At 47.3% G+C, this 24408-nt stretch overlaps 1 protein-coding gene across 1 annotated transcript in view; it reads left to right on the top strand.

Annotated features, from left to right (window-relative positions):
* Positions 1-3772: 3772 nt before the first annotated feature.
* Positions 3773-24408, top strand: part of ARHGEF28 (Rho guanine nucleotide exchange factor 28) — a 152666-nt gene continuing 132030 nt past the window's right edge. Inside the window, exon 1 of the mRNA XM_045285225.1 lies at positions 3773-4003. Coding sequence (XP_045141160.1) covers positions 3919-4003 — 85 coding nt within the window. The 5' untranslated portion in view covers positions 3773-3918. The remainder of the gene's footprint in view (positions 4004-24408) is intronic.

Here is a 24408-nt window from a genome sequence, read left to right as displayed (position 1 = left end):
ACGGACTCCCAGGGACCTAACAACGACGACAACAACAACTGATCAACAAAATAAAAAACAAAGCAATGAAAAGATGGAAGTGTGAGTTTGGTTTAGTGGAAATAGTTGCCTTCTGTTTAAAACATGTTGATAAATAGTAACTCGAGGGAGGACACTGGGGAATCAATCTGATTTCTGGAGAATTTTTATAGTCAGAATCATGTCCATGTCGATAGCCAGTTGCTACCGAATTGGTTGGCACCTAATTGGTAAAAACGAAGACTGACCTCTGGGGAGAAATGAGAGTAACATTTCTCTGGCTTCCAAACTCCTGAAGATGCCTTGCACAACGTTCTTTCCTCCCTCTCCGTCCGTATGGTCCTCACGTGCTCTTGAGTGCTCCTGGTGGTTCTTGAGATCTGCTGCTAGAACCTGGGTCTGTGAAGCCACTGTCCGAGAGTGAGCGATTTCATAGTTGTTGCCGGGGAGTCACTCCTGACTCACCGGGACCGTAAGGACAGCAGAAGGAGATGCTGCCTGCTCCTGAGGCCATCCTCCCAATTGTTCTTATCTTTGACTTTTATTGTTGCAGCCACTGTGTCCGTCCGGTAGGGCCTTCCACTATTTGGCTGCCCCTCCACTTTACCAAGCATGACGTCCTTCTCCAGGGACAGGTCTCTCCCGACACCATGCCCAATGTCTGTGAGATGAAGTCTGGCCATCCTTGCCTCTAAGGAGCACTCTGGCTGTATTTCTTCCCAGACCGACTTGTTCATCATTTTGGCAGTCCGTGGTGCATTCAGTATTCTTGGCCAGCACTGTCGTTTCTTGGTTAAGCAACTCTAAAACTTCACTGTGCGTGAGAGTTGTTTTGAGCCGGGAGGCTCTTGTTGTAACTACAGATTCCTGGACCACTTTCAGAAAGCCAAATTAAAACAGGTGTAGGGTGAGAATCTCATAATGTGTATATTAAATAAGTGAACAATCACTTCCTCTCCCCTTCTCTCTTTCTGAGGACTTCTGGGAAGCTCAGCTCTGTCTCTATAGCTGCGGCCTCTTTAGCTCCATGCCATAGTCTGACCAGCATGGCCAGACTAGGGAGCCCCTGCCTTGCTTTTGTTCTGTTTGTGATGTTTAGGGTAACATGCCCCTGTTTTTCTCATAGTGCCAGGAAAAGAACGTGAGCACAGCGTTTCTACATCTGTAGTCTTGCCAGGAGGTATACAAGCCATCACTGATGCGAGAGGAGGGCTTGAATATTTCTAATCTCTTTGGAAAATTTGCAAATTAAGATCCTTTAGGAGGAAGAGCAGGAAGAATAGCAGCATCTCCTACCCCATCACTTTGATTTCGGTGTTGTGGCTGTCTGACTGGCGGAAGTCCTTTCCTGTGGCCTACATACATCCTAGGGGTTGATCTGTATAGATGGCAAGCATCGTCTGTAGACTCGGGAGCAGTCGGCATTTCTGACTCATCACTACTGCTCTTGTATCAAATGGCTGTTGGGACTGTTAGGATGAATAAAATACAAATCTATGTAAGCATTTTCTAAGAGTCCTTGGAGCATTTTTGCCAAGATGGATGTTTCAGTGGATTACTAAAAATACACAGCGATTATGGAAAGGTTCTTCATCTGTACGTTGATATCACATCGTATCATTCATTCCTTCAGCAAATATGCATGATGGGCCAGGCACCGTTTTAGGCCCCACTTGTCCACAAGAGTTTCGTGCATCTTCTTATTAAACAGCATGGATTTCAACATTTTTACCTAATGTAAGGACTGGGAAGAAGTTATTCTTACGTTTGCACCCAGCTGATTAAAAAAAAGTAATTATTTCTCCAGTAAGGCTACAAGTTAGACCATGTTTATTCTCCCTTAGTTGCAATGCTTGTAACTCTAGTCTAAGGGCCTCCATTCTAGTTGTGTGCTGTGCTGGTGTAGCAAACCAATAGACATTAGTGATTTATGCAATTCCAAGTTGGGCTTTGAGTTAGTTCAAGTTTATTGTGCCAACCCGGCTGATAAACACGTGTGGGGTTAATTGAAGGGCAGAGAGATAAATGGCTTGGTGAGCCTCACCTTTCTATTTCTTGGGTCTCTTGCTTTCTGATGGTCGGACCAGGGTGCAGCTGCCTTAGCCAGTTCCCTGCTTCAGCTGGTAAAGCTCACTTCCTGCAAGACATCCCTGAGGAGAAGCCAGATGGACCTACCCCGATGCAGCCCTGGGTGCTGGAATAGCCATATGGAGACCCCTGCCAGCACTGAGATGCTTACATGTTCACTGATTTGGCTTTCCGCCTGCAGTCAGCGTCATAGTGTGTGTTTTGTTAGATGGAGGAGGACTTTGTGGATTGGTGTCGGGCATGTGGGTTAATGTTGGACTTGTGGGCCTGGGCAGCACTGGGTTGTGATGTTTTCTTGATGTGTACCTAACCTTTATATAAAACTCTCTCTTGTACATGGGTTTCTGTGGATTTGTTTCTCTAAAGTACCCAGACTGACACAGGCTTGCAGTCGCGATTCGGTGGGGATGCCCCTTCCTCCCCTTCTCTGCGCTCCCCGCCCCCTCCCCTGCTCAAGCAGGCAGAATTAGCTCCCACAGAGCTAGGTTGGTGTTTCTTTCCTCACCCAGCAGGGTGCAACAAGTTGGGAAATAACTGAAGCAGGGAGGTGAATGTTAATTGATACACACGTCTTGGTGTTCCAGAGCTGCAGGGATCCTCGAAGTTCCACTCTCCTTTCTCTTCCTTGGAAGGATGTCAGGCAACCTCCGGAATCCCAGTGCCTCTTCCTAGATCACTGCTATGGAAAGAAATACCAAAAAGCTACTCCCTGGTGGGACTTGGGCCAGACACAGCACCCCCCCCTAACCCCCACCCCCCGATCTAGGCTGCATGGAGCTTATTTGGGGCATGTTTATATGTGTGTGCCTGTGGGAGCTGGGGGCACCCGTTTGATCACAGTTTGGGGAGAAGCAGTAACCGGCTTTGGGCCAGGGGAGAACTGATGGTTTGTGGTAAATTAGTCACCAGCTCCATTGAGATGGGCAGAAGGTTTAGATAGGAGCTAGCAAGGCCCCCAAGTCTTTATGATCGGCGGCCCAATTTAGTGACCGTGAAGAAAACCCGCCTCAGTTGTGCTGAACAGCAGTTGGGGTGGGGGTGGGGTCAGTGGGGCTGTATGAATCTAATGCGAGGAGTGTGATTTTTATACAAGTTAACGGCTTTGACTACACTCGGGTTGAAGAGCTCAGGTGGCCGGATAGCTAACTCAGTGATCCTCCGAGCAGATTTGGCTCTTGGATCCGAAAAGCTTCCCCGGCTGCCAGCGGTCTGAAGGAATAGTCCCACCCCCCAGGAGGTGGCCTTTCTTTGCCCTTGCTTCACCCTTTCTGGCTGTCCACAGACATCAACCTCATCTTTTCCTCCCTCATGGCCCAGGGTGGCTCTCCTGGGCACGAGCACCCCCAGCCTCAGAGCGACAACAAGGCACCCGCACAGAATCTCAAGCCAGCCAGGCAGCAGCCAGCTTGCTTCCAGCGCTCAGCCAGCTTGCTTCCAGCACTCAGCCACCTTCCTTTCTTTCCCATTTCCAGTCACACGGAGAGGGGAGTTAATGATTCATCTGCTCCTGGTGACCTCCTGAATAACTGGGCTGCGATGTATCAGCCCGCAGCTTAGCTCCCTCTCCTTCACCCTCTCCCCCTCCCTCTCCCTCGTCTGCTTCTCTAGTTTGGCTTGAATATTTACAGCCTCCTTCTCCGTCTACACGCCTGAACGCCCGAAGGAAGCAAAACCTTGATCGCCTCTCCCCTCCCTGCTGCACCCTGCCCCATTCCTTCCTTTGACATCACCGGGAGACTCTCGGGACGCACACCCGCCTGAGAGCTTGCTGTGCCGCCGCCCTTTCATCCGTGGACTCCCCCAAACGCAGCGATGGATTCCGACTCCGACTCACCTTTCAACTACTCCTGGCCTTCCTTCCCCAAAATGAAGATTCGGCGCCGGGCCTCGAGACAAGGTAGAGAAGTGGTGGTTTGGGTTTCACCCTGGCGGAGGCCAGCCAGACCGCTGGTTGCCCCTCTGCGTCTCGGGCAGACTGTGCCGATGGAAGCGCATGCTGACACAAGTCTGAAGGCTCTGAGGGAGACTTCGCACACTCGGGACGCTTTCGCCTGCCTTTCCTTTCGCTTTGAATCCTAACGTGGTATTCTGGTTTGCGTGCGCGATTCCCTTGGAAATGAGCGGACCTTTAGGGCCGTGTTTTGGCATCACTTACCCTAAGTTAGTTACCTTGACAATAGAGAGGTGGTGTTGATTTCAGCCCGTCTGGGGCTCCTGGGATTTATAGGGAGCTCTGCCTGGGTCCCTTACCCACCTGCTCCTCCTTTTGTGTTTTGTTTTCAAGGATGATTTCATGTGGTTGTTGTTTTTAATGTTCGGCACAGAAGAAAATGGTTCTGTTTCATATGTTGTATTGAATTTAAGTATGTCCATAAGAACAGGTTGGGAAATAAAACAAACGTTCAACAAGGAAGTATGTTATCGCCAGGGGATACAGTCGATCATATATTTGAAAAGTTTATTAGCTGTAATTACAATGCAAGCAAAATCCTTCAATACCAAAGGAAGAAGAGCCGTTTAGCCGCAGTGTAACTGCTAATGGAGTGGACTGATTTCACTTATTCCCCCCATGGAAACTCCCCTCGTGTGGTGCAGGCCTTGGCTCAGCATCGAGCCAGCTGAAGCCCCGTGAGTGCCGCTGAGGGCCCGCAGTGTTGTGGCTGCGCCATCCGCAGGGAGGATCAGCAAGGCCACGGCTGCCTTGTGAGTTTTAAGAGCGATAAAGGTAGTGAGGAGCCCTTGCCATCTGTTGTCTTGTGCTGGAACTCCTGGGGTTCTGTTTTCAATGCCAGGAGGACATTTTTATGAGCTTCCAAGCAGAAGAGGTATCTTTGAAAGCAGGTTGTCTCTGCAGCATAGACCTGTGGGAAAACACCCATTCTCTTAAGAGGGACTGTTAAAAGCTCATGGGGAAATGGAATAAAAATGTTGTGGGCCTTTTCCATGAGCTTTTCTGAAGCCCTTTGTGTAGCGCTGAATTTTCTACTTCCTAGAGGAGAGTGAACTCTAGCCTACCTGTTGTCCACGTTGAGAGTGATTTTGTAATGGTCCTTCCCCCTCCTTCTAAAATAAAACAAGAGGTGTGTGTTTGCTTCTTCTTTGCTGTATCAAGGCCAGCCTTCTGGATAAGAATTGTTGACCATCTAGGAGAGAGAAAGCCAACTTCAGCAGATTTCTTGTCCTGTGCCGCTACTGCTTACTCTTGAAATCCTGTCAGGGAAGAATTAAAAAAATTATATTAGATATAACTACGTTTCTGCTAGTTAGTGTTGATACATTAAACTGAGATCCGTAAGGTCAGCAGTTCAAAACTACTAGCCACTCCTTGAGAGAAAGACAAAGCTTTCTACTTCTGTACAGAGTTACAGTCTCAGAAACCCACAGAGGCAGTTCTACCCTGTCCTATAAGGTTGCTATGAATTAACATTGACTTACTGATAACGAATATGGTTTTATTTTATTTTTGTCTATTTAGGGATAAAAGGCCTCAGTTGATCTATACAACTTACCACTGAAGTGGTTCAGAAGGAAAAACATATACAACATTCGCACAACGGCACAGGTCTGTGCTTGTGAGAGCGAGCAAGTGCACAAATAGAACGAGGGATAGAATGTTAACAATAGAGAGATGGGTGTTCTTTGTGTGATTCATCTTCTTTCAGCTTTTCTGTAAATTTGAAAGTATTTCCAAATCAAATGTTTGAAAAAGCACTGAAATTCCGTTTGAGAGGGGTGGTATGGTGTGACATACTACTTTGGAGTAGATTTTATTGATTTTGGTGCTGTGAGAACTCCTGGAATCCGCTCGCTTAGGACTATGAAATATGCAGTCTTCATGCTAATTTGAATCCAGTTGCATTTTGGGAAGCATTGCTTTCGTTTAGTTCTGTATTTATAGTGTGTGACTAGCTGGATACCTATGTTGTTAGGGACCCAGGCAGTTTGATGACTTGGAAGGTAGGGGATTAGCCATTAGGAAACCAGAGGAAAACCTGAGAGTCCAGTAGAGAGTAGAGATTATATTAATCATGTTCTTGTTTTAAATCCCAAGTCGGAGCATGGCCAGTTCGAGCTACAGCAAAAAGTCATAACATAGCTATGTGTAAATTAAGCCCAATTCAAGTAAAAGCAGGTATCTGGGATGTGAAGATAATGGGCTCTTGGCTCCCCAAACAGAAGACAATGGGAAGAGCAGGGCAGCTGAGAGCCCTGCGAGTTGTCACCCTAGCTTGCTCTTCACCAGCTGATGGGGGCAGCATTGTGAAGGGGGGTTTGGTCTGGGCTGTCATGTCAGCTGACTGGACTCTCAAAATCAGGAGCCCTCACGGTGAAAAGAGGTTTAGAGGTGAATTGGCCTGAGTGCTACTTTATGCTGTAGATGGAAATGATGGTCCTCCAAATGTGACTTGCTGGGGAATTATTCATGTGTTCAACCAACATTGCTGAGTGTCAGACACTACTCTCTGTGTGTGTGTGTGGGGGGGTGGGGGGTGGGGGCAAGTACTCAACCAAACAGAGAGAGTTCTCACTTACAGGAGTCTGATCATTTGTAATGAACCCCAAATCTCCCAGGACTTATGCATGCTACCTTTACAGCAGCAGATGCCCCACGGCACCTGCATTTTCAGCCTAAGGCCCCATGTGAAAAATTCTGTTTTCTTAGAGGATAATCAAGGTATTTTAACCAATCTTTAAAACTAAGGGAACTTGAATTTATTCCCCATTTATTCCCCATTCTCTCCTACCTTCTATTCGTCGTTCTCAGCATCTGGCGTCAGTTTGAGAAAGGTTCTAACCACCAGGGGGATCATGATGGAAGTTTTGAGGGCTTAGGACGCACGGCTATATTAGCCACCCTCCTGCATTTGATCTGGAATATGCTCCTTCATTTCCTGCTATTATGTCCAGCTTCTGTGCACTCTTTGTTAGTATCCCTTTCCTTTTTAATGCTCTATCGTGTCCTTGTAATCACTGTTCTTTGATAGCAACACACATGATAGCACGCACACACGCACACACACAAACACACACCTGCCTTGTTTAGAAAGTGAGGTGAAAATATAAAAAGAGGGCTTAATAGTATGAGAAAATTGGATATAAGAAGAAAATCAGGTTAGCATAAACCCAATGACACATTTAAAACAAATAAACAGTGTAGATCGTCCTTTGAAAGGGAAGAGCAAACATGGTGTCTGAGAAGCCGCGGTGCCCTTGGGAAGGATGATCGTCCCCAGGGGAGTGTGATGTCAACAAAGCAACAATAATGTTCAAACCCAAGCTGCCCGTGATGTCTTCCCGGGCTTCTCCTCAGGTACCCTTTTGTGTTTCACCAGCAGGAAGGTTGTGCTGGGAGCCTAGTGGTTAATGATTGGTGTGGGCTCAAATCCACGGCCGTTCTGCTTCAAGGGCTCCAGGAATGCTTGGATTTTTGTTTTGTTGGTTTCAGTAGATTCAACCAAGAAATGTATTGTTTATTAGTCAAAGATTAGAAAAATATGGGGATTGGACTTTTCCTAAGGTTTCCATACTTATCACTTAATCTGTAAAAAGGTAGATTTTACCACTAGCCATTGGGACACAGGAAATGTTCAAGGGTTCTTTTCTTGGCGCTGCTTATCCACTTGTTTTCTTCTCGCCGCCTCGCAGGCCTCTCTAAGGACAGAACGTGGTTTTCTTTTCGTTTTAAATTTGTGCCAAATGAATCTGCATTTGCTAAAGACGGCAGTGGGCAGTAGCAAGCCCAGCAGCCTTGGAGAGCTTAGCCAGGCCCAGATTTTCGGTAATCATAATCAAAATGACTAACAGTGATGGTGGTAATTTGTTAAAATACTTAACATGGATGAAGCTATAGTCGGTAACTTTACATACTTGAGATCTGATTCTCAAAATAACACTGTAAAATAGCTCGCATATCGGTGTTACAAGTGAGAACATCGAGGCCTAGAGAGTTTTCAAGTTATGTCTGAGGCTGTGCTAGAAAACACAAGGGAGGCAGGACGCTGGCAGCATATGGAAGGAGAAGGAATGAATGACAGTGTATAAAGCGTGTTTCTTACGTGTCCTCTGGTGAGTTCAATGTGATCATCCTCGTCATTGTTTACTTGGGAACGCTAAGGCTCAGAGAGGAGGAAAGAGTTGCCCAAGACGAGAACCAATAATGGCAGAGTGAGACCTAGAACCAAGACACCTGACCGCAGGAGGCTTGTTCTTCCCAGCATGCTTCACTGCCTCCTAGTAGGAATAAAAGATGGCGAGTTTCAAAAGTTAGTTGCCTTGCGTTCAGAAGTCACTATCGTGTCTTACTGTCTGAGCTTCCTTTTCTCTTCCTGTGAATCTTGGACTAGGAATAAAGGTGCTAGAGAAACCTGGGGGGAGAAACAAGGTAAGTCTTAAGCCTTGGTAAATCCATATACACATACAGGTACACATGCACAGCATAGCGTTGGGGCTGGGGACACGTGGACAGATGGCTGGAGCACCTGGTGGGTTGCTGATGAGAGGAAGAGGTGGGACAGATTGAGAAAAAAGCAGGTAGAATCTCATCCATTGTGTCCTGGAAAGTTATCAGATTCATTTCAACAGAGAAAGGTTAGAGACTAAGTTAGAGAGATTGTGAGTGCCAGCGATGGAGATGCAAATCGGGAGACCAGCTTTGGCTTTTTCGTGAACTTAATTAATGTCTGAACATGCTTGGTAAAGTAGAAGGGCAGCAATAAAGAGGAAGACCCTCCAGGAACTCGATGGACACAGCGGCAGCAACGAAGAGCTCCACGACGAAGGTGCAGGGCCAGGCCACGCTTTGCTCTGTGGTCCGAGTGTCCCGATGAGTTGGAAACAACTCAACAACAGCACCATTTCATGTTTTGAGGACAGGCATGTAATCTGAGCAGCAATCTTTGACACAGACAGTGGCTCGTGGGATGAAGCCATTTTAGAAGATTTAATGATAGTTTTTCAGGTGGAGTTACTTTTATCTCATGGGCCAACTCACTCACTTGTGTCTCTTCCTCTTTCTTGCCCCCTTGCTTATGAAAGCAAGCTTCCTTGAATACGCACATGTACACACCCATGTGCGTGTGTGTGCTTGTGTCTACTCAGTCCTGAAATTCCCCCAAAGGTGCCTGAATACCATAGAAGGGATGAGTCATTACAGAAATCCATATTTAGATAGAGGAACATTTTCCTAAAGGTGACATAACCTGCTGAGATTTCTTTGGCTCATAATACAGATAGTGTTTAACCTCGTGCGGAGCCGTTTCCATTTCAGACTTTGCCTGGAGGCCTACCTTTGTGTGCACAGGAGGGGGCCCATTACAAGCCGTATGCCAAGCAACAAGGCTGCTTAATCCTCCTGGTTCCCTGTAGTTAAACAAATACCTTGCCAAATTTTGAAATGGATTTCCCACCCCTTTTATTTTGGGCTAGCTCAAATCCTGAGGCAAGGTATCGTCCTCCATTAATCTCTAGTTGGGATGAAGACTGGATTGAAATTTTATTCTCAAGTTTAAGGTCCTCCCCAGCATGCCCTCTGTCCCACCCCTCGAGTCTTCCACCCCTGGTTGGGGGAAGGTTATTAATCCCCTACGGTGTTTATCCAGTTACATTAATTACATGTAGTAGAAAGTGGTAAATTCCATAGGAGAGGTCTGGATACATTCCCATGGAAACTCAAGGCAAAGAAACCGGTTCAAGCTGGCAGCCTTGTGGAAGAGATGTCATTGCGATGGTAACTGGGAGGTTTCAACAGGCAGGTGGTCCCGCTAAGAAAATGTGCAGTCAGACATAAATGCATCGTTATTAAAGTAATAGAAAATGCGTCTGCCTCGTGGACTGTGGATTCATGGGGTTATGGAAATATTGATGAGTGCCAGCTGCTAGAGTCTTGGGAGCTGTCGTGTTGGCTTGGGTAATGACTTTTGTCAGCCTGCCATCTTCCCTTGTCACCTGCTTTAAGGAGTAGCTCCTTCACTGCTCTGCCTGCGGTCCACGCGCTGCTGCTCTGCTCACGTGACCCTGCCTCCCCGGGTGCAGTCGAGTGGACATCTCGTCCTGACCCCACCGAGCATAGCACCGGTTCTGCCCGGCCACAGCAATTGACCTCGGGTGTGCACATGACACAAACTTGGCCAATTATTTGTTTCCCCTTGGGATTGTTTAAAGTGGAGTTTAGAGAGAGATCTCCCATCTTGGTGATAATTCTGTGTGGATTCGAGTGGAGGCCATTGACTGGGAGAAGCCAGTATTTTGTAGGAATCAAGCCCCAAGAAGGAGAATCAAGCCATAGGGCCCAGTTCTGTCTGAGTCTGTTCTCATTTCTGAGGTCTCCCCGCCCCCCCAAATACTTGCATTTAAATTCTTTTCTCAGGTCTGAGAATTGCTCTTATATGTCTGCAGTACGTTACCTCTACTTACTCTTATTTTTGTTTTAGTGAATTCAAGTCTGTTTCTCCCATTTTCATCCAGAAAACCTCTCTCTTGCCCTTCAAGATGTAGGTTGAAATTCTTGTTTCTGGGAAGCCTTCTCTGAATTCCTTCAGAGTTTATCATTTCATTTACTGGACCACACACAGCGTTTTTTCTTTCTTTTTTTTTAAGTCTCTCCTCTCATGACTGTATTTTAGATATTATTGTCCAGGGGCCACCGAAAGACACTGAATTTCTCAAATACTGACTCTGGCTGGCCTCTTTTCACATCATCAGGGCCTGACCCACAAAAATCAGACAGCACAATTGGAAATGAATTACGGCATAATGGATCTATGCTGTATCATCAGTCCTGGTCTTGTGAGGTGGTGGAGGCTAAAGGATATACATTTAGCCTAATATCGAAAACGAGGTCTTATTCAGTCAAGGTAGACACTTTTAGCAAGTGCTCAGCTTCTTTAAGTAAAATATTGGGTCTTCTAGATTTCTGTTTCCTTCACCCCTTCCTTGCCAATATGGTGTTGAATGTGATCGCCTAACAGCTTACTCTCGACAAGGCTTCTAGTGACACTTACATATGTTTTCCACAGAGAGGTTTATCTCGAGGAAATGACTCACACAGTTGTAAAGGCAGGCAAGTTTCAAGCCGTGGGTCGGATGTCAAGCGGGAGGCTTCCTCTGACTCATGCAGCTGCAGGGGCTAATGAACCCAAGATTCACAGACCTTGATGGCAAATTTCAGGCTTCAGGGGTGAATGAATCTAGGTTATCACGTAAAATGACAGCCTCTTGACATCCCCCAAGATCCTTAGGTCAGAAGACAGGTTTCTGGCCTAATTTTTAAAAACTGCAGTCAGATGATGAATACGAGGCAGGATCCAGACTGAGTAAAAAGCAAGCAAACTCTTCTACAGTGTCCACACATATTGGATGTGGACAATAGCTCTGGAGAAATTTCCTTTTAATTGATTGGCTGCCCATAGCTGATCTCATCGTGAAGATGGTTATAGTGTATTAGATCTCATCATGGAGAATGACTACAGTTTACTAAACCATTGATAATTCTGGCTCAACTATGTTGACACAAAACCATAGCTATCATACCCGGTGGGGGTATGAAGGGAGAGGCAGGGCCCCCCAACTCTGGACCCTCTGAGTCTCTGGTGTGGATTGACTGGCCTGGACTTGTTCTTGAGGCATGACTGCTTTATTGCTGGCTGTTCTGCCATCTGTGACCAAAGAGCTGGAACCCTTCCTGTGAGGACTTTGAGATTCTCCTTCACTGACTTGACCACAGTAGGACCCTTACAGCACAGAAACCCCGGGGTTTTCTCCCCTTTGGCCACTGACCCAGGACTTCATTTACATCTACCACATTTCCTCCACACCATGGTGGGCCCTAAGGAAGTCTGTAGTGGACAACTCAACCCCTCCCTGGTGTTCTCAGGTCTGTGGAAAATGAGGGATTCTGTTCCACCCCTTAGGCAACTGAGAACCTCCCAAGAAAGCTGGGCCTGACCCTCTCACTTAAGTCTATTCTGTCACCCAAGTGTTCATTGAGGTGGCTTTCCTCGTGATGGCATTGGCAACCTGTGAGGCACTCTTCTTAAGGGCCCTAGAGGGAGAAGGAAATGCCCCTCCACCTTCGGATTAGCCCTGCCCTACCCAACACTAGTCCCCAGATGCAGGGAAATGACTTGTCTCATCCTCTGATGCTCCTCGCCCCACCGACCCCCTTGGTCTTCTTAAATACTTCTAATTGAATGGAAAGGATGTGGTTCTCTTCTTGCTTGCACCATGGACTCTTCCTCTGGACCTCTGGAACGCTAGGTCTTCATGGGTTCAATGAGCTCAAAAGTAATTGAGAGCAATCCAAACACACTCTGTCTCTGGGCGTCCAGGACATTTGTGTAGCAACGACGAAGTTGATGACTGCATCTTCGTGCCTATGGGAAATTTGTTTCACAGCTTTGATAGTTCATATTTTGGGGGGAGGAGGGGAGTGGTAAGAGGACTTAAAAACAAACAAATAAAAACATGCCCAAATCAGTTTAAATAAATAAACGATGTTTGTTGATGTCGTTCACTGCCGGTCATTTGACTCTGACTCATACGACAGACCCTTTGTAGGAAACGCTGTCGTCACAATGGTTTATATACATATATTTGACTTTATGAGTTCGGGGATAGCAGCTTGTGTGTTGTTAGCTGGCTTTTATAAGCACACAGCACGCTGCCCTGCCCCACTCCAGGCTCTCAGCGATCCTGTTTGAGCCGTTATTATTGCAGTCGCGGTGCCATCCATCTGGATGGGGGCCTTCGTATTTTCTGCTGACCCTCCGCTCCACCAAGCGTGATGTCCTTTTCCTCGGCTTGGTCGCTCCTGATAACATGTTCAAAGTAGGCGAGACAACGTCTCACCACCATTCTTGCTTCTCAAGAACGTTCTGGCTGTCAAAGGCAGATCTCTTTGTTCTTCTGGAAGTCCATACTGTCAATATTTTTCACCAGCACCATAATTCAAAGGCAGCCGATCCTCTGTGGTGTTCCTCAGTCCCTGTCTGGCTTGCACAAGCATATGAGGTGGTCAAAAGTACCACGCTTTGGGCTAGAGTAAGGTGACCAGATTTTAGCATTGGTAAAGCAGGACAGAAGCAGGACACCTTTGATAAAACTCATATCCTGGCGAAATAGTGACAAGGTGGCCGAAAACCATATACCGTAGCTTGTCGTGCATTCTTTCCAAAAATCGGGACTTTTTAAAAACTCTGTGGGACGCGGGAAAAATTGTTCAAACTTGGGACTATCTTACCAAAAGCAGGACATCTGGTCACCTTAGGCTAGAGGCCCCTTAGTCCTCAAAGTGACAGCTTTCCTCTTTGATGCTTGAAATCAATCTTGTGCCACAGATTTGTCCAGTGCGATACATGGTTTGATTTCTTGACCATAGCTTCTATAAGCATCGATTGTAGGTCCACCGAAAATGAAATCCTGAGCGAGTTCAGCCTTTGCCCCATTTCTCTTGATGCCGTGTCTGGGTCTAGCTGGGAGGCTCTGGGTCCTTACATGGAGCCGTCGCCTTTGATCTCCATCAGTAAGTGACAGAAGTTCTTAGTCAGAGTAAGGTCTAGACATTTAAATTACACACTCCTGCCTTTGAATGTTCTGCTCCCAGTTAAGGAAGAAAGATGAAGGAGCACGTTCAACTGCCCGTAGTCTGCGAGGCCGATGAGCCCCTTTCTGTAGGTTGGGAGGCACTGTTTTTAACTCCCAGTAGGATAAAACCACAAGTCAGCTCGCTGCCATCAATCCATTCTGACTCACGGTGACCTTCTAGGACAGGGTAGAAGTGCCCCTGTGGGTTTCCAAGACTGACACTCTTTACAGGAGTAGAAAGCCCCTCTCTCTCCTGCGGAGCTGCTGCTGGTTTCTAATGGCTGACCTCGAGGTTAGCAGCCAAACACATGACCACGACACCTTCAGGGCTCTTTACCTCTGGGATATGTTGTCCTAAGTTTTTTTTTTCTTGTTTGTAATTTTGTTTGTAAGTGTATTTTGCTTGCAAGACGACAGTCCCCAACTATCCCCAAAATATTGACAGAGAAAAGAAGAAGAAAGAACGAAATGATTACTTCAATTATCCTTGGTTATTTTACATTTCAAATGCTTGCTTATGTAACTTTATTTTCATTGCTTAACTGCCTGAGCACCTTGGGTTGGGTTGGACTTCATTGCATTTATAAAAAAATTGATGAAAATTCCCCATTTTTCATTGATCAATTTTGGACTTGTTGCAGGAGTTTCAGGAATGCATTAAGTTTTTAATCCAGGAGAGATACATGGCTGTTGGGGTCAATGTGCAGTAGTAGAAACCAGGAAAATCTGCATTGAGATTCAAACTGGCCTGCTCTTAATTCTCTCCCCTTTCCAGTGGGGGTGAGCCTCAGGCTCCCCTGTGGAGCTGGAAGGCTACAGGAAATATGCTTGTAAGTGGATATGCTGCTGAGCATGTGGTACGGGAAGCTGCCATTTGCAGGACTCTGCTCTCTCATGCTCAGCCAAAGCCACATTGGAGGAGGTAGGACTGAAATAGTAGTGCTTGGATGTCATGTGTGCAGTATGGGGGTATATGGACACAGAGTAAGCGAGTGATTGATCTTCCTGTGGAGGTCATGCAGCAGTGGAGTGTCTTCTCATTGTATTGGGAGTTGATTCCTGGAGTTCTTTACCTCCTTGGGACACTATCGAGAGTTGTTGAGGACAATGGAACAGGAGTCAGGAATGAGCGAAATCCCCTAACCAGAAGAAGCCTAGACCATTTGGAGGGATGAAAAGTTCTACTTGTTTGTTTGGGTTTTTTTCCTCTCGTTTGTGCGTTCAGAGGATATGTTCCCAAATTTATTTGGTCTACCTGCTCCTTTTCAGAAACAAAAACTACTCAGCAAGCCCCTGGCTTCACACTGTATGATAAGCTTCACACTGTAGCCCATTGTCTAAGATAAAGTGTAGGCACCTGCCTTTGCTGCCTACCCTGGGTCATTCTAGCACCCCCTAGGGGTTGGCACCACCCACTTTGGGAAACACTGATTTAAAGTATTCCAGGTATGACCCCCCTCCCTCCAAGTTTACATTTCAATGGAGAATTCCCTATTTTGTCAGCACGACTCCTTGTCTGAGGAGCTCTGGGGGCATAGTGGTTACTCTAACTACAAGGTGCGCAGTTCAGAACCATCAGCTGCTCTGCAGGAGAAACACAAGGCTTTGTACTGCTATCCGGAGTTACTGTCAACGGGATATCCCCTTACAGGGAGCCAGTCAGGGTGCAATATAGCAATGATGGCCCATACAACTTTCCTCTAGTTCTTTAATGCTTCCTCCCCCTCCACTATCATGATCCCAATTCTACCTTACAAATCTGGCTAGACCAGAGGATGTGCACTAGTACAGATAGGAACTGGAAACACAGGGAATCCAAGGCGGATGATCCCTTCAGGACCAGTGGTGTGAGTGGAGATACTGGGAGGGTGGAGGGAAGGTGGGGTAGAAAGGGGGATTTGATTACAAGGATCTACATATAACCTCCTCCCTGGGGGATGGACAACAGAAAAGTGGGTGAAGGGAGACATTGGACAGTGTAAGACATGACAAAATAATAATAATTTATAAATTATCAAGGGTTCGTGAGGGAGGGGAAAATGGTATCAAAGACTCAAGTAGAAAGCAAACGTTTTGAGAATGATGATGGCAACAAATATACAAATGTGCTTGATACAATGGATGGATATAAGGATTGTGATAAGAGCTGTATGAGCCCCCAATAAAATGATTTAAAGAAAAAGAGTTGCTGTATTGAAAACTCACAAGAGCATCCCTATAGGATCACGTGTTGGCAGGGAGAAAGAGTGAGTGGGCTTGTCTGGTCCAATTCCCTTCCTTTTTGGGTGTGGATGGGGCCAAACCACACGTGGCTGCTGAAGAGATGGACACCGACCGGAGAAGTGGAACTCACCAGGGCTTGCACGTGGGCAACTCACTCTTGTGTCCCAGGGTCTTTCCGTAAGATGCTGCTGCATTTGAGTTCTGCACAGAGTCCAGGTGATGCTGGCCCATCGGGGGTCTTCCTGAATAGGTGGTGTCTGTTTTTATCCAGCGGCACCTGGAGTGATCTCTTCGAGCTCAGCCACTTTATTTGAGGATTTTCAGTTTTATCCTGGTGGTATTTGTTTAACATGGTAAACAAACTCTCATTATTGGTCCTGAGGGGCGTATCGGTCCTGGATTCCCTGTTTCCAGTTGCTATCTGTACCAGTGTGCACATCCTCTGGTCTAGCCAGATTTGCAAGGTAGCATTGGGATCGTGATAGTCGGGGGGGGGAGGGTGTTGGAAGTATTCAAGAACTAGAGGCAGTTGTATGTTCCATCGTTGCTATATGTTAAAAATAGTTTGAAAATAAAAAGAAAAGTCCCCACACAGGATGGAATAGCTGTTTGGTAGCTTGAGGGGAGCAAGGGCCGGAAAAGGTCTTTATTGTGGAAACAAACACTTGTACCTTCAGAGGCCATTTTGTGCTACTGTAACTAGAAGAGAAAACTTGGGAAGGTGGTGGTTGTCCTTTGAAGATGGTTTTTCTCTATCGCTCTGTTTCTCTGTGCTTGCCTCTTGCTCCCCAAGTTCTTCCAGTGTTAGGAGAGAAAAGAGTGGTTTCTTCTTCAATAATTTTGATACTTAGGTCTTTCAAAACAGTAGATTTTGGGGGGTTCTTTTGTTTTAGGATCTGATTTCATAGAACCAAATTGTAAATTTTTAGGAGGGGTTTTCAAAGGCACCTTTCTTCTTCTTTTTTTTTTTTTTCTTCTTCTTTTAAAAACCATTTTATTGGGGGCTCTTACAGCTCTTATAACATTCCATACATCCATTGTATCAAGCGTATTTGTACATATGTTGCCATCATCATTTCCAAAACATTCTCTACTTGAGCCCATGGTATAAGTGCTTCTTATCCCCTCTCCCTTCCCCATCTTCCCATGCTCGTGAATCCTTGGTCAATTACCTATATATTATTGTTATTATTTCATATCTTACCCTGTCCGTTGTCTCCCATCACCCACATTACTGTTACTCATCCCCTTGGGGGAGCGGGTGGGAGTTCCAGGCTCTCCTGCTGACACCTCAGGACCCTCACAGCTGCTGCTGTTAGCAGGGCTGATCTGAGAGCCCCATCTCTCCCAGGCCATCCTTTCTTTCTGCCCGAACTCAGGAAGGTGGGGTCAAGTCGGAGTGTGAGTTGGCACCTGGATGTGTGTCAGAGACTCTCCAGTTGGCCAGACAAAGATTCCCTGGGTTCCTCAGACACATCGTGGGGCCGGCTCCGAGCAATGCTAGCTGGTTGGTGACCACAGGAAATGGCTGGGCCCAGGATGATTTTGGAATTGGGATGGATCCTCTCTGTGACCTCAGTTCTGACTCAGAAGTGTGAGTGAGGCCAGGAGGTTTCCCAGGCAAACACCAATATCTGGAAAATCTTCAGGGAAGTAACAGAAGGGGACTGAGCAAGGAGATGAAGGGCCATTTATCCATGAAAGTGTTCATTCCCACTGGGGGGTGGGGGGGTTCTCTCTTCCATCTCTCAGACCAAGACCATTGCAACAAAAAAAATGCTTTCTGCAATTTTCAGGACCTGGCAGGTTTTTTTTTTTTTTTTAAAATCATTTTATTGGGAGCTCGTACAACTCTTATCACCATCCATCCATCCATCCATCCATCCATCCATCCATCCATCCATCATCCATCCATCCATCCATTGTGCCAAGCACATTTGTACATTTGTTGCCATCATCATTCTCAAAACATTCGCTTTCTACCTGAGCCCTTGGTATCAGTTCCTCATGTTAACCCCACCCTCCCTCACTCATGAACCCTTCATAATTTATAAATTATTATTTTTTTATGTCTTACACTGTCCGATGTCTCCCTTCAGCACGGTTCCTTTTATAGGGAACTTTGGTAGCAAGTCCATGCGATGGAAGAAGGTGGGCTTGTGTCTGTTCGCAGTGGGGCTTGTGTCCTGGGCTCATCTTAATAGCCTGGGCAGAATATGCCCTCTGTGGGCCTCACCCTTCTTACCCACTGAAAAACCAACAGTAACTTCACATGGGGTTGGGGGCGTAGGGGTGTCAGGTGGCTGAACAAATACTGCAGCATTGAGTAAAACGTTTCCAGCTAATACATTTGCACAAGAAATTGATTTACTGGTAAGCTATGTTTTGCATGAGATCATGCAGCTGTGCTTTTATTTAAATACAAGGTAAACATAACCGAAAAAAAATAAAACAAAAACTCTCCACCATCACACCGCTTCTGATCTGTAGCAGCCCTACAGCACCGAGTGAGTTTTCGAGACAGTCCCTCTTACAGGAGTAGACAGCCTCATCTCTCTCTCTCTCGAGGAGCGGCTGGTGGTTTGGAACTGTTGACCTTGAAGTTAGCAGTCCAGTAAGTAACCCACTATGCCACCCGACTTATATTTTCTCTTAGCTATAGAAGTGAAAATTGTCACTCTCAGAGACCTAGAAACGGTCAAAACAGAAAGTCGACAATAAAACCATCTGTAATACCCCTGCCCGCAAAGACAACCGTTAGCACCTTAGCATCTTCGTTCTTGTTTCCGGTCTCTGCTCATGTTGGTGAAGAGCGTGCCATCATTTACATGCCGCTTTCTGAATGCGGTTTCTCGGCAAGACTCCCGCTACCACCTGGCAGAGTAGAGCTGCAGGATGGGTGTCCCAGACCCCGGCAGAAGGGCAGCCTGCCCCCACCCCCCTAGGGCACAAAGCACATTGTAACACATTTATGCAACTTCTTAATGGGAAAATACCAGGCATTGCTCAAATACCATTTCCTTTGGTTCAAAATTGGATGCTCAGTTAACCCGATTATGAAATAAAGTACCTTTGCGCTACCTACTGGAGCACCTGCCTAGAACTGCCATTTATTAGTTGTGTGACCTTGGATAATGAGTTACCCAGCCAGCACCACAGCTTCCTCATCTGTGGTGCACATGGTCAAGCCCTCGACCACTAGTCACGAGGCTGGAGGTTCAGAGCCACCCAGAGGCTACTCGGAAGGCAGGTCTGGTGATTTGCTGCAGCCACAGCCCAGACAACCGCACGGGGGGCTCACCCTGCCCCCGTGGGGTGGTCACCCATCAGTGTCAACTCAACGGCAGCTGTGCCCGCAGCTTCCAAGGACTGTGTTGGGGGTCAGTGATGACTGTGTAGATGTGAACCCTGGCACAGGGCCTAGGTTGCAGTAAGTCTCATGTTCATGTTCGCCTTCTAGCCATTAGGGCCGCGGTGAGTCAGAATCCACTCCCTGGCAGTGAGTTTGTTGGAGTTTTAGAATAAAAGTGTGCATGTTACTGGCTTAATTAGTTAATAGATAGCATGTTCCATGTGGAGATGCGTGTAGGACGCATTCTTTTGCTTCAAAGGCGCCATGGTGACATAATAGGGTACATACTGTTCTGCTAACCACCAGGTTAGCAGTTTGAAGCCACCGGCCAGGCCATGGGAGCAGGAGGAGGCTTTCTACTTTTGAGCTGTGGAAACCCACAGAGGCAGTTCTACTCTGGACGGTGTGGGTGAATTTGGTTTTATTGCTTCTGTTCTCCCAGTAATTTTCTTCTTCCAGGTACTCTACTCTTTAAATGCATCCTTTATTTTCCCATCGAGTCTTTAAATACGAGAGTAACCTGGCTGCTGTTTGACACCGAGGAGCGCAACGTATTGACTGGATGGCAGTGAGTGAGGCCACCCAAGGTCATGTCCAATGACATCAGGCAGCCAGCCAAGGCCCTGGTTCCTGTGTCACTCGGCCTCTAGTCAGGAAGCCACCTGCCCTGCCAGGAGGAGCAGAATCAAACCCCCTTTCTCAGGAAGGTTCCAGATGACATAGGACCAAACACAGAGGAAGATGACAGGCAGGGGAGCCCAGAGGGAAGGAGAGCCTTGGGCTGCCCGGGGCCTGTGGGGGAAGGCGGTGCCTGGAGGATGTTTGCACGAGGTGGAGAGGGAGGCTGAGGGCCAGGGCTGGGCCCAACAGGTGACACTGCCTGGCACTGGCAGGCCTCGGCATCCAGACAGAAAAATGAACACACGAATGAATGAAACAGACAGGGAGACAGACAGACACTTCTCACAACTCAGAGTAGCGCAAGGATTGCTAAGCAGTACCTAAGGAAGCCTCCAGATCGGAGAAAACTTTTTCAAAGACAGAAGAGAATATTCCTTTAGCCGAGCTGGTGTGAGGTTTCTTCTCTTAATAAAGCGACGCTGGGCATCATTTGAACCCTTGGTGGCATAGTGGTTACACATTGAGCTGTGATCCGTAAGGTCAATGGTTCAAAGCCACCAGCTGCTCCTCAGGAGAAAGGCCATTTCTCCTCCCATAAGAAGTTATACTCTCAGAAACTCACAGGGGGCAGCTCTACCCGGTGCTATAGGGACATTATGAGTGGGCATCAATTCATTGGCCGTGAATGATGTATTTATTTTGCTGGGAGGGAGGAGGGGGAAAGTATTGTGTACCCACTCAGTGACTATTAAGTGTCTGTGGTGTGCTGGGCCTGGTTCTGGACCCCGGGGAATAAATACAGTGAGCAAAGCAGTCAAGGTTCGTGTTCTTTTGGGAGCTTATGTCCTCCTGGAAGAAAACAGACGATATCAATGAACAAATATGTAATGTGCCCAGTGAGTGCTAAGCTGGACAATAATGCAGGGTCTGGAGGGCTTCCATGAGTCTATAGTGGTCAGGAAGGGCCTCTTTGGTGAGATGCTGTTTGATCAGAGACCCGAAGGAAGTGAGGAAGCTAGGCTTCTCATCTAAGGAGAAGATCGATCTGATCCGAGGCTTAAAACATCAAGAACATTGGCTGGAGAGAGTGGGCCCAGAACTTCAGAGAGGGTGGGCGTGGAGGGCAATTTATGTAGGGTCTGCCTGATGCTGCCATCTTGCCGGTTATGGTAATGTCTGCCTTTGGCTCAGAATGAGAGAGAGAGCCATCAGTGGGTTTAGCAGGGGCATGGCATTTCGCTGTTGTTGTTGAACCTTTTATCGTGGTTTGGGGGAACCTTTACAAAGCAAATCAGTTTCCCCTCCAGGCAGTTGTACACATTTTGTTTCCTGCCATCAGCTGCAACCTTCTCCATGTGACTGCCCTCTTCTCTCTTCCTTCCTGGGCTCCCCATTTCCATTTGCACAGCCTTCCTGCCTCGTGTGCTTTGTTTTGGGGGCACATACTTCCCTTTGTGGCTTGTGTGGTTGATTGCTTTGAGGGGCAAAACTCTCCTGGGTGTTTTGGCTGAGAGGGTCATCTTGAGAGTGGGTTCCGTTCCAGGGTCGGATGGTGTCTACAGGTCATAACTGATCAGTCTCGGGAGAAGGACATTCTGCTCAAAAGGGGGAGACCTCCAATGATATGAGTGACCACAACACTGGACTCAGGTAGAGCAATCAGCGTGAGGAGGTGGGCACGGGACAGTGTTTCACTCTCTTGTATTAAGCTTGCTGGGAATTGGAAGTGGACACCATGCCACCTCACAGCAAGCCTCACTAGTTAATGATTTCCCCTCCTTTTCTTTCTCATTGCTGGTTACCATCACAGAGTGTTTCTTTTTGTGTGGGAACCTTGTCTTGTACTGATAGTGGCTGCGTACCTCAGTTGTGCCTTTGTGACTGGCTTGATAATGTCCTCCGGGTTCACCTGTGTTGGTAAGGTGCTTCGCAGATGCATTATTATGTGGGTATGTAGCTTAGTTATTTTACCTACTGATGGGCACTGAGGTCATGTACAGCTTTTTGCCATGGTGAATAAGGCTGATAAACATTGGCGTGCATCTATCTGTTTTTGTCATGGATCTTATTTCTCTAGGGTCTGTACGTAGTAGTGGGATTGACGGAACCTATGGTATCTCTGTTTCTAACTAAATAATAATAATACCATTTCCCAAAGGGACCGCATCATTTAACAGTTCCACCATCAGGGTATGAGTGTTGTCACCTCCTCCCACCCTTGCCGCCATTGATTGTCTCCTATTTCCCCCACCCCATCACTGCTATTATTGCTGGGATGAGATGCTATCTTGATTGTTCCGATTTGCATCTCTCTAATGGCTGGTGCTCACAAGCATCTCTTCGGGGCTTGTTGGCTGCCTGCAGCCACGTCTTCGGTGTCTGCTCATGTCTTTGCTCCTTTTGTGTTTGGTTGGCTTGACTCCTCGTTGGGGTGTGGGCGTTTTCTCTCCGTCGTAGGGACTCACCTCTTGTCAGCTATGTGGGCCCAGGATTTGATTTCCTTTGGAAAAGGATTATTGCAGCCATGCCATGAGGAATTGGTTGTGGAGGACAAGTCACCGGAAGACAGTTGGGAGCGTCTGTCCATAGTCTAGGTAGACAATTGGGTAGCTTGCCATTGAATGGCAAGGGAGGTGCTGGGACAAAGCCTGGTTCTGGGTCCACGTGGCTGTATAGAAAAGTGACACTTAAGGGCAACTACAAGGGAAGATCGAGTGACCATGCACTGGCAGGGACAGGCTTACGCAGGGGGCTCATGGGTGCTGACCTGTCCAGTCTGAAGTGAAGCTACTGAGTGTATTGTGATGCAGTTTAAGGGTGGGGCTGGGCTGGAGATGAGCTTCTGGGAGTCATCATCGTGTGACACCATGGCTTTAGATGGCTGAGGGAGTGAGTGGAGAGAGAGACGAGCAGAGATCTGAGGCTCTGAGGCCCGACCCTGGGCCACTGCACCCTATAAAAATCTAGAACATGAGGAAGCACCCAGGCTGAGCCGGAAAGGCTGGCAGGGAGGAATCAACTGTACCAAAAGCAGCTGTGGGCGACGGAGGCGGGACCTGAGCTGGCCCATTAACTTGGGTCCTGGCACCGCCCTCCGTGACCGGGAGGGGGGCCTGCTTCCCCGGCAGAGTGCCGGAATTGTGATAACATCTCACACAGTTTGTGGTGCTTAGTCCTTCTTAGGGAAGCCTTCTGCATAAAGTGCTAGGTTGAACCCCAAATAGAGTAAATGAATGGAAGGATGGATGGATGAGTAAAACCCCCTCAGCCATCGTGAGAGGTATGTGGACAGAGGGACCTTCACCTGCCGGGGAGAGCCTTGACCGAGAGGCCAACCCAGGCCAGCAGCAGGCTTGCCGAAGACTGCCTTCGCCTGGTTGGTTTATGTTCTGGTGTGGGGCACGTTTCCCTTTAACCACAAGGCCCTTAACCCCTCCAGGGAGAGTTGGATTTCAGTAAAACCAAGCTGCAGAGGCCCCAACCTGCTCTCTGCTACCGACCATTTCTTGTCAGGCGTGGGGCAGTTGGAAATGCCGCAGAAAGGGAGGCAGCCGCAGCTGCCTTCTGTCGCCCCCTTTCTGCCGCTCATTCTCTTTCTTTGGGCATGTCTCCCGTGCCCCTAAACTAGAACCACCAGCAGAGCGAGTGGGGCGCCCATGGGAATGCCTGCTCCTGGGACCCTTTGTAGAGTTGCCTAGATCATGTTACAAAGCCAGGGGAATAATGGGAGATGGGAGAGCTGGGGTTCCCCTGGGAGTGACTGTTTATCCTCTAGGCACTCCGCACTGAGAACTTGGCCCGAGTCCACAGCATCGTGTTAGAACATCTTATTTTCTGAAATCTTCCCTTTGTTTGTTGTTGGGAAATGCTGGCTCTGATCATCTGCCTTTGGCCTGGGTGAGCCCTGTAGCCACAATCGCTCATGTTTCCTGAGCCCCCGACTTTGGTCTCTCAGGCAGTTGACAGTGCGTCTTGCTCTTCACACCGTATGTGTTTGGTTTCTGTGTGCAGGGTGGACTGTACAACACTATTGGGCAGGAACTCAGTCTTTTTTTTTTAATCACTTTATTGGGGGCTCATTATCACAATCTATCCATCTATTGTGTCAAGCACATTTGTACATTTGTTGCCATCATCCTTTTCAAAACACTTTCTACTTGAGCCCTTGGTATCAGCTCATTTTTTGCCTCCCCCCACCCCCGCTCCTTCATGAACCCTTGATAATTTATAAATTATTATTATTATTTCATGTCTTACTCTGAACAATGTCTCCCTTCACCCACTTTTCTGTTGTCTGTCTCCATCTCCCAGGGAGGAGGTTATATGTAGATCCTTGTGATCAGTTCCCCCCTTCTCCTCACCCCCCCACCCCCACCCCTTCCCCTTCCCCTTCTGGTATTGCTACTCTTATTATTGGTCCTGAGGAGTTTATATGTCCTGGATTCTCTGTCTGTGTTTTCAGTTCTTATCTGTATCAATATACATGCTCTGGTCTAGCTGGATTTGTAAGGTAGAACTGGGATCAT

Source organism: Echinops telfairi, unplaced genomic scaffold (genome assembly GCF_000313985.2).
Source record: "Echinops telfairi isolate 266 unplaced genomic scaffold, ASM31398v2 ScPeMD7_7469;HRSCAF=8507_1, whole genome shotgun sequence".
NCBI lineage: Eukaryota > Metazoa > Chordata > Mammalia > Afrosoricida > Tenrecidae > Echinops > Echinops telfairi.
The sequence above is the reverse complement of the archived record's forward strand: the minus strand, read 5'-3'. Positions and strand labels throughout refer to the sequence as shown.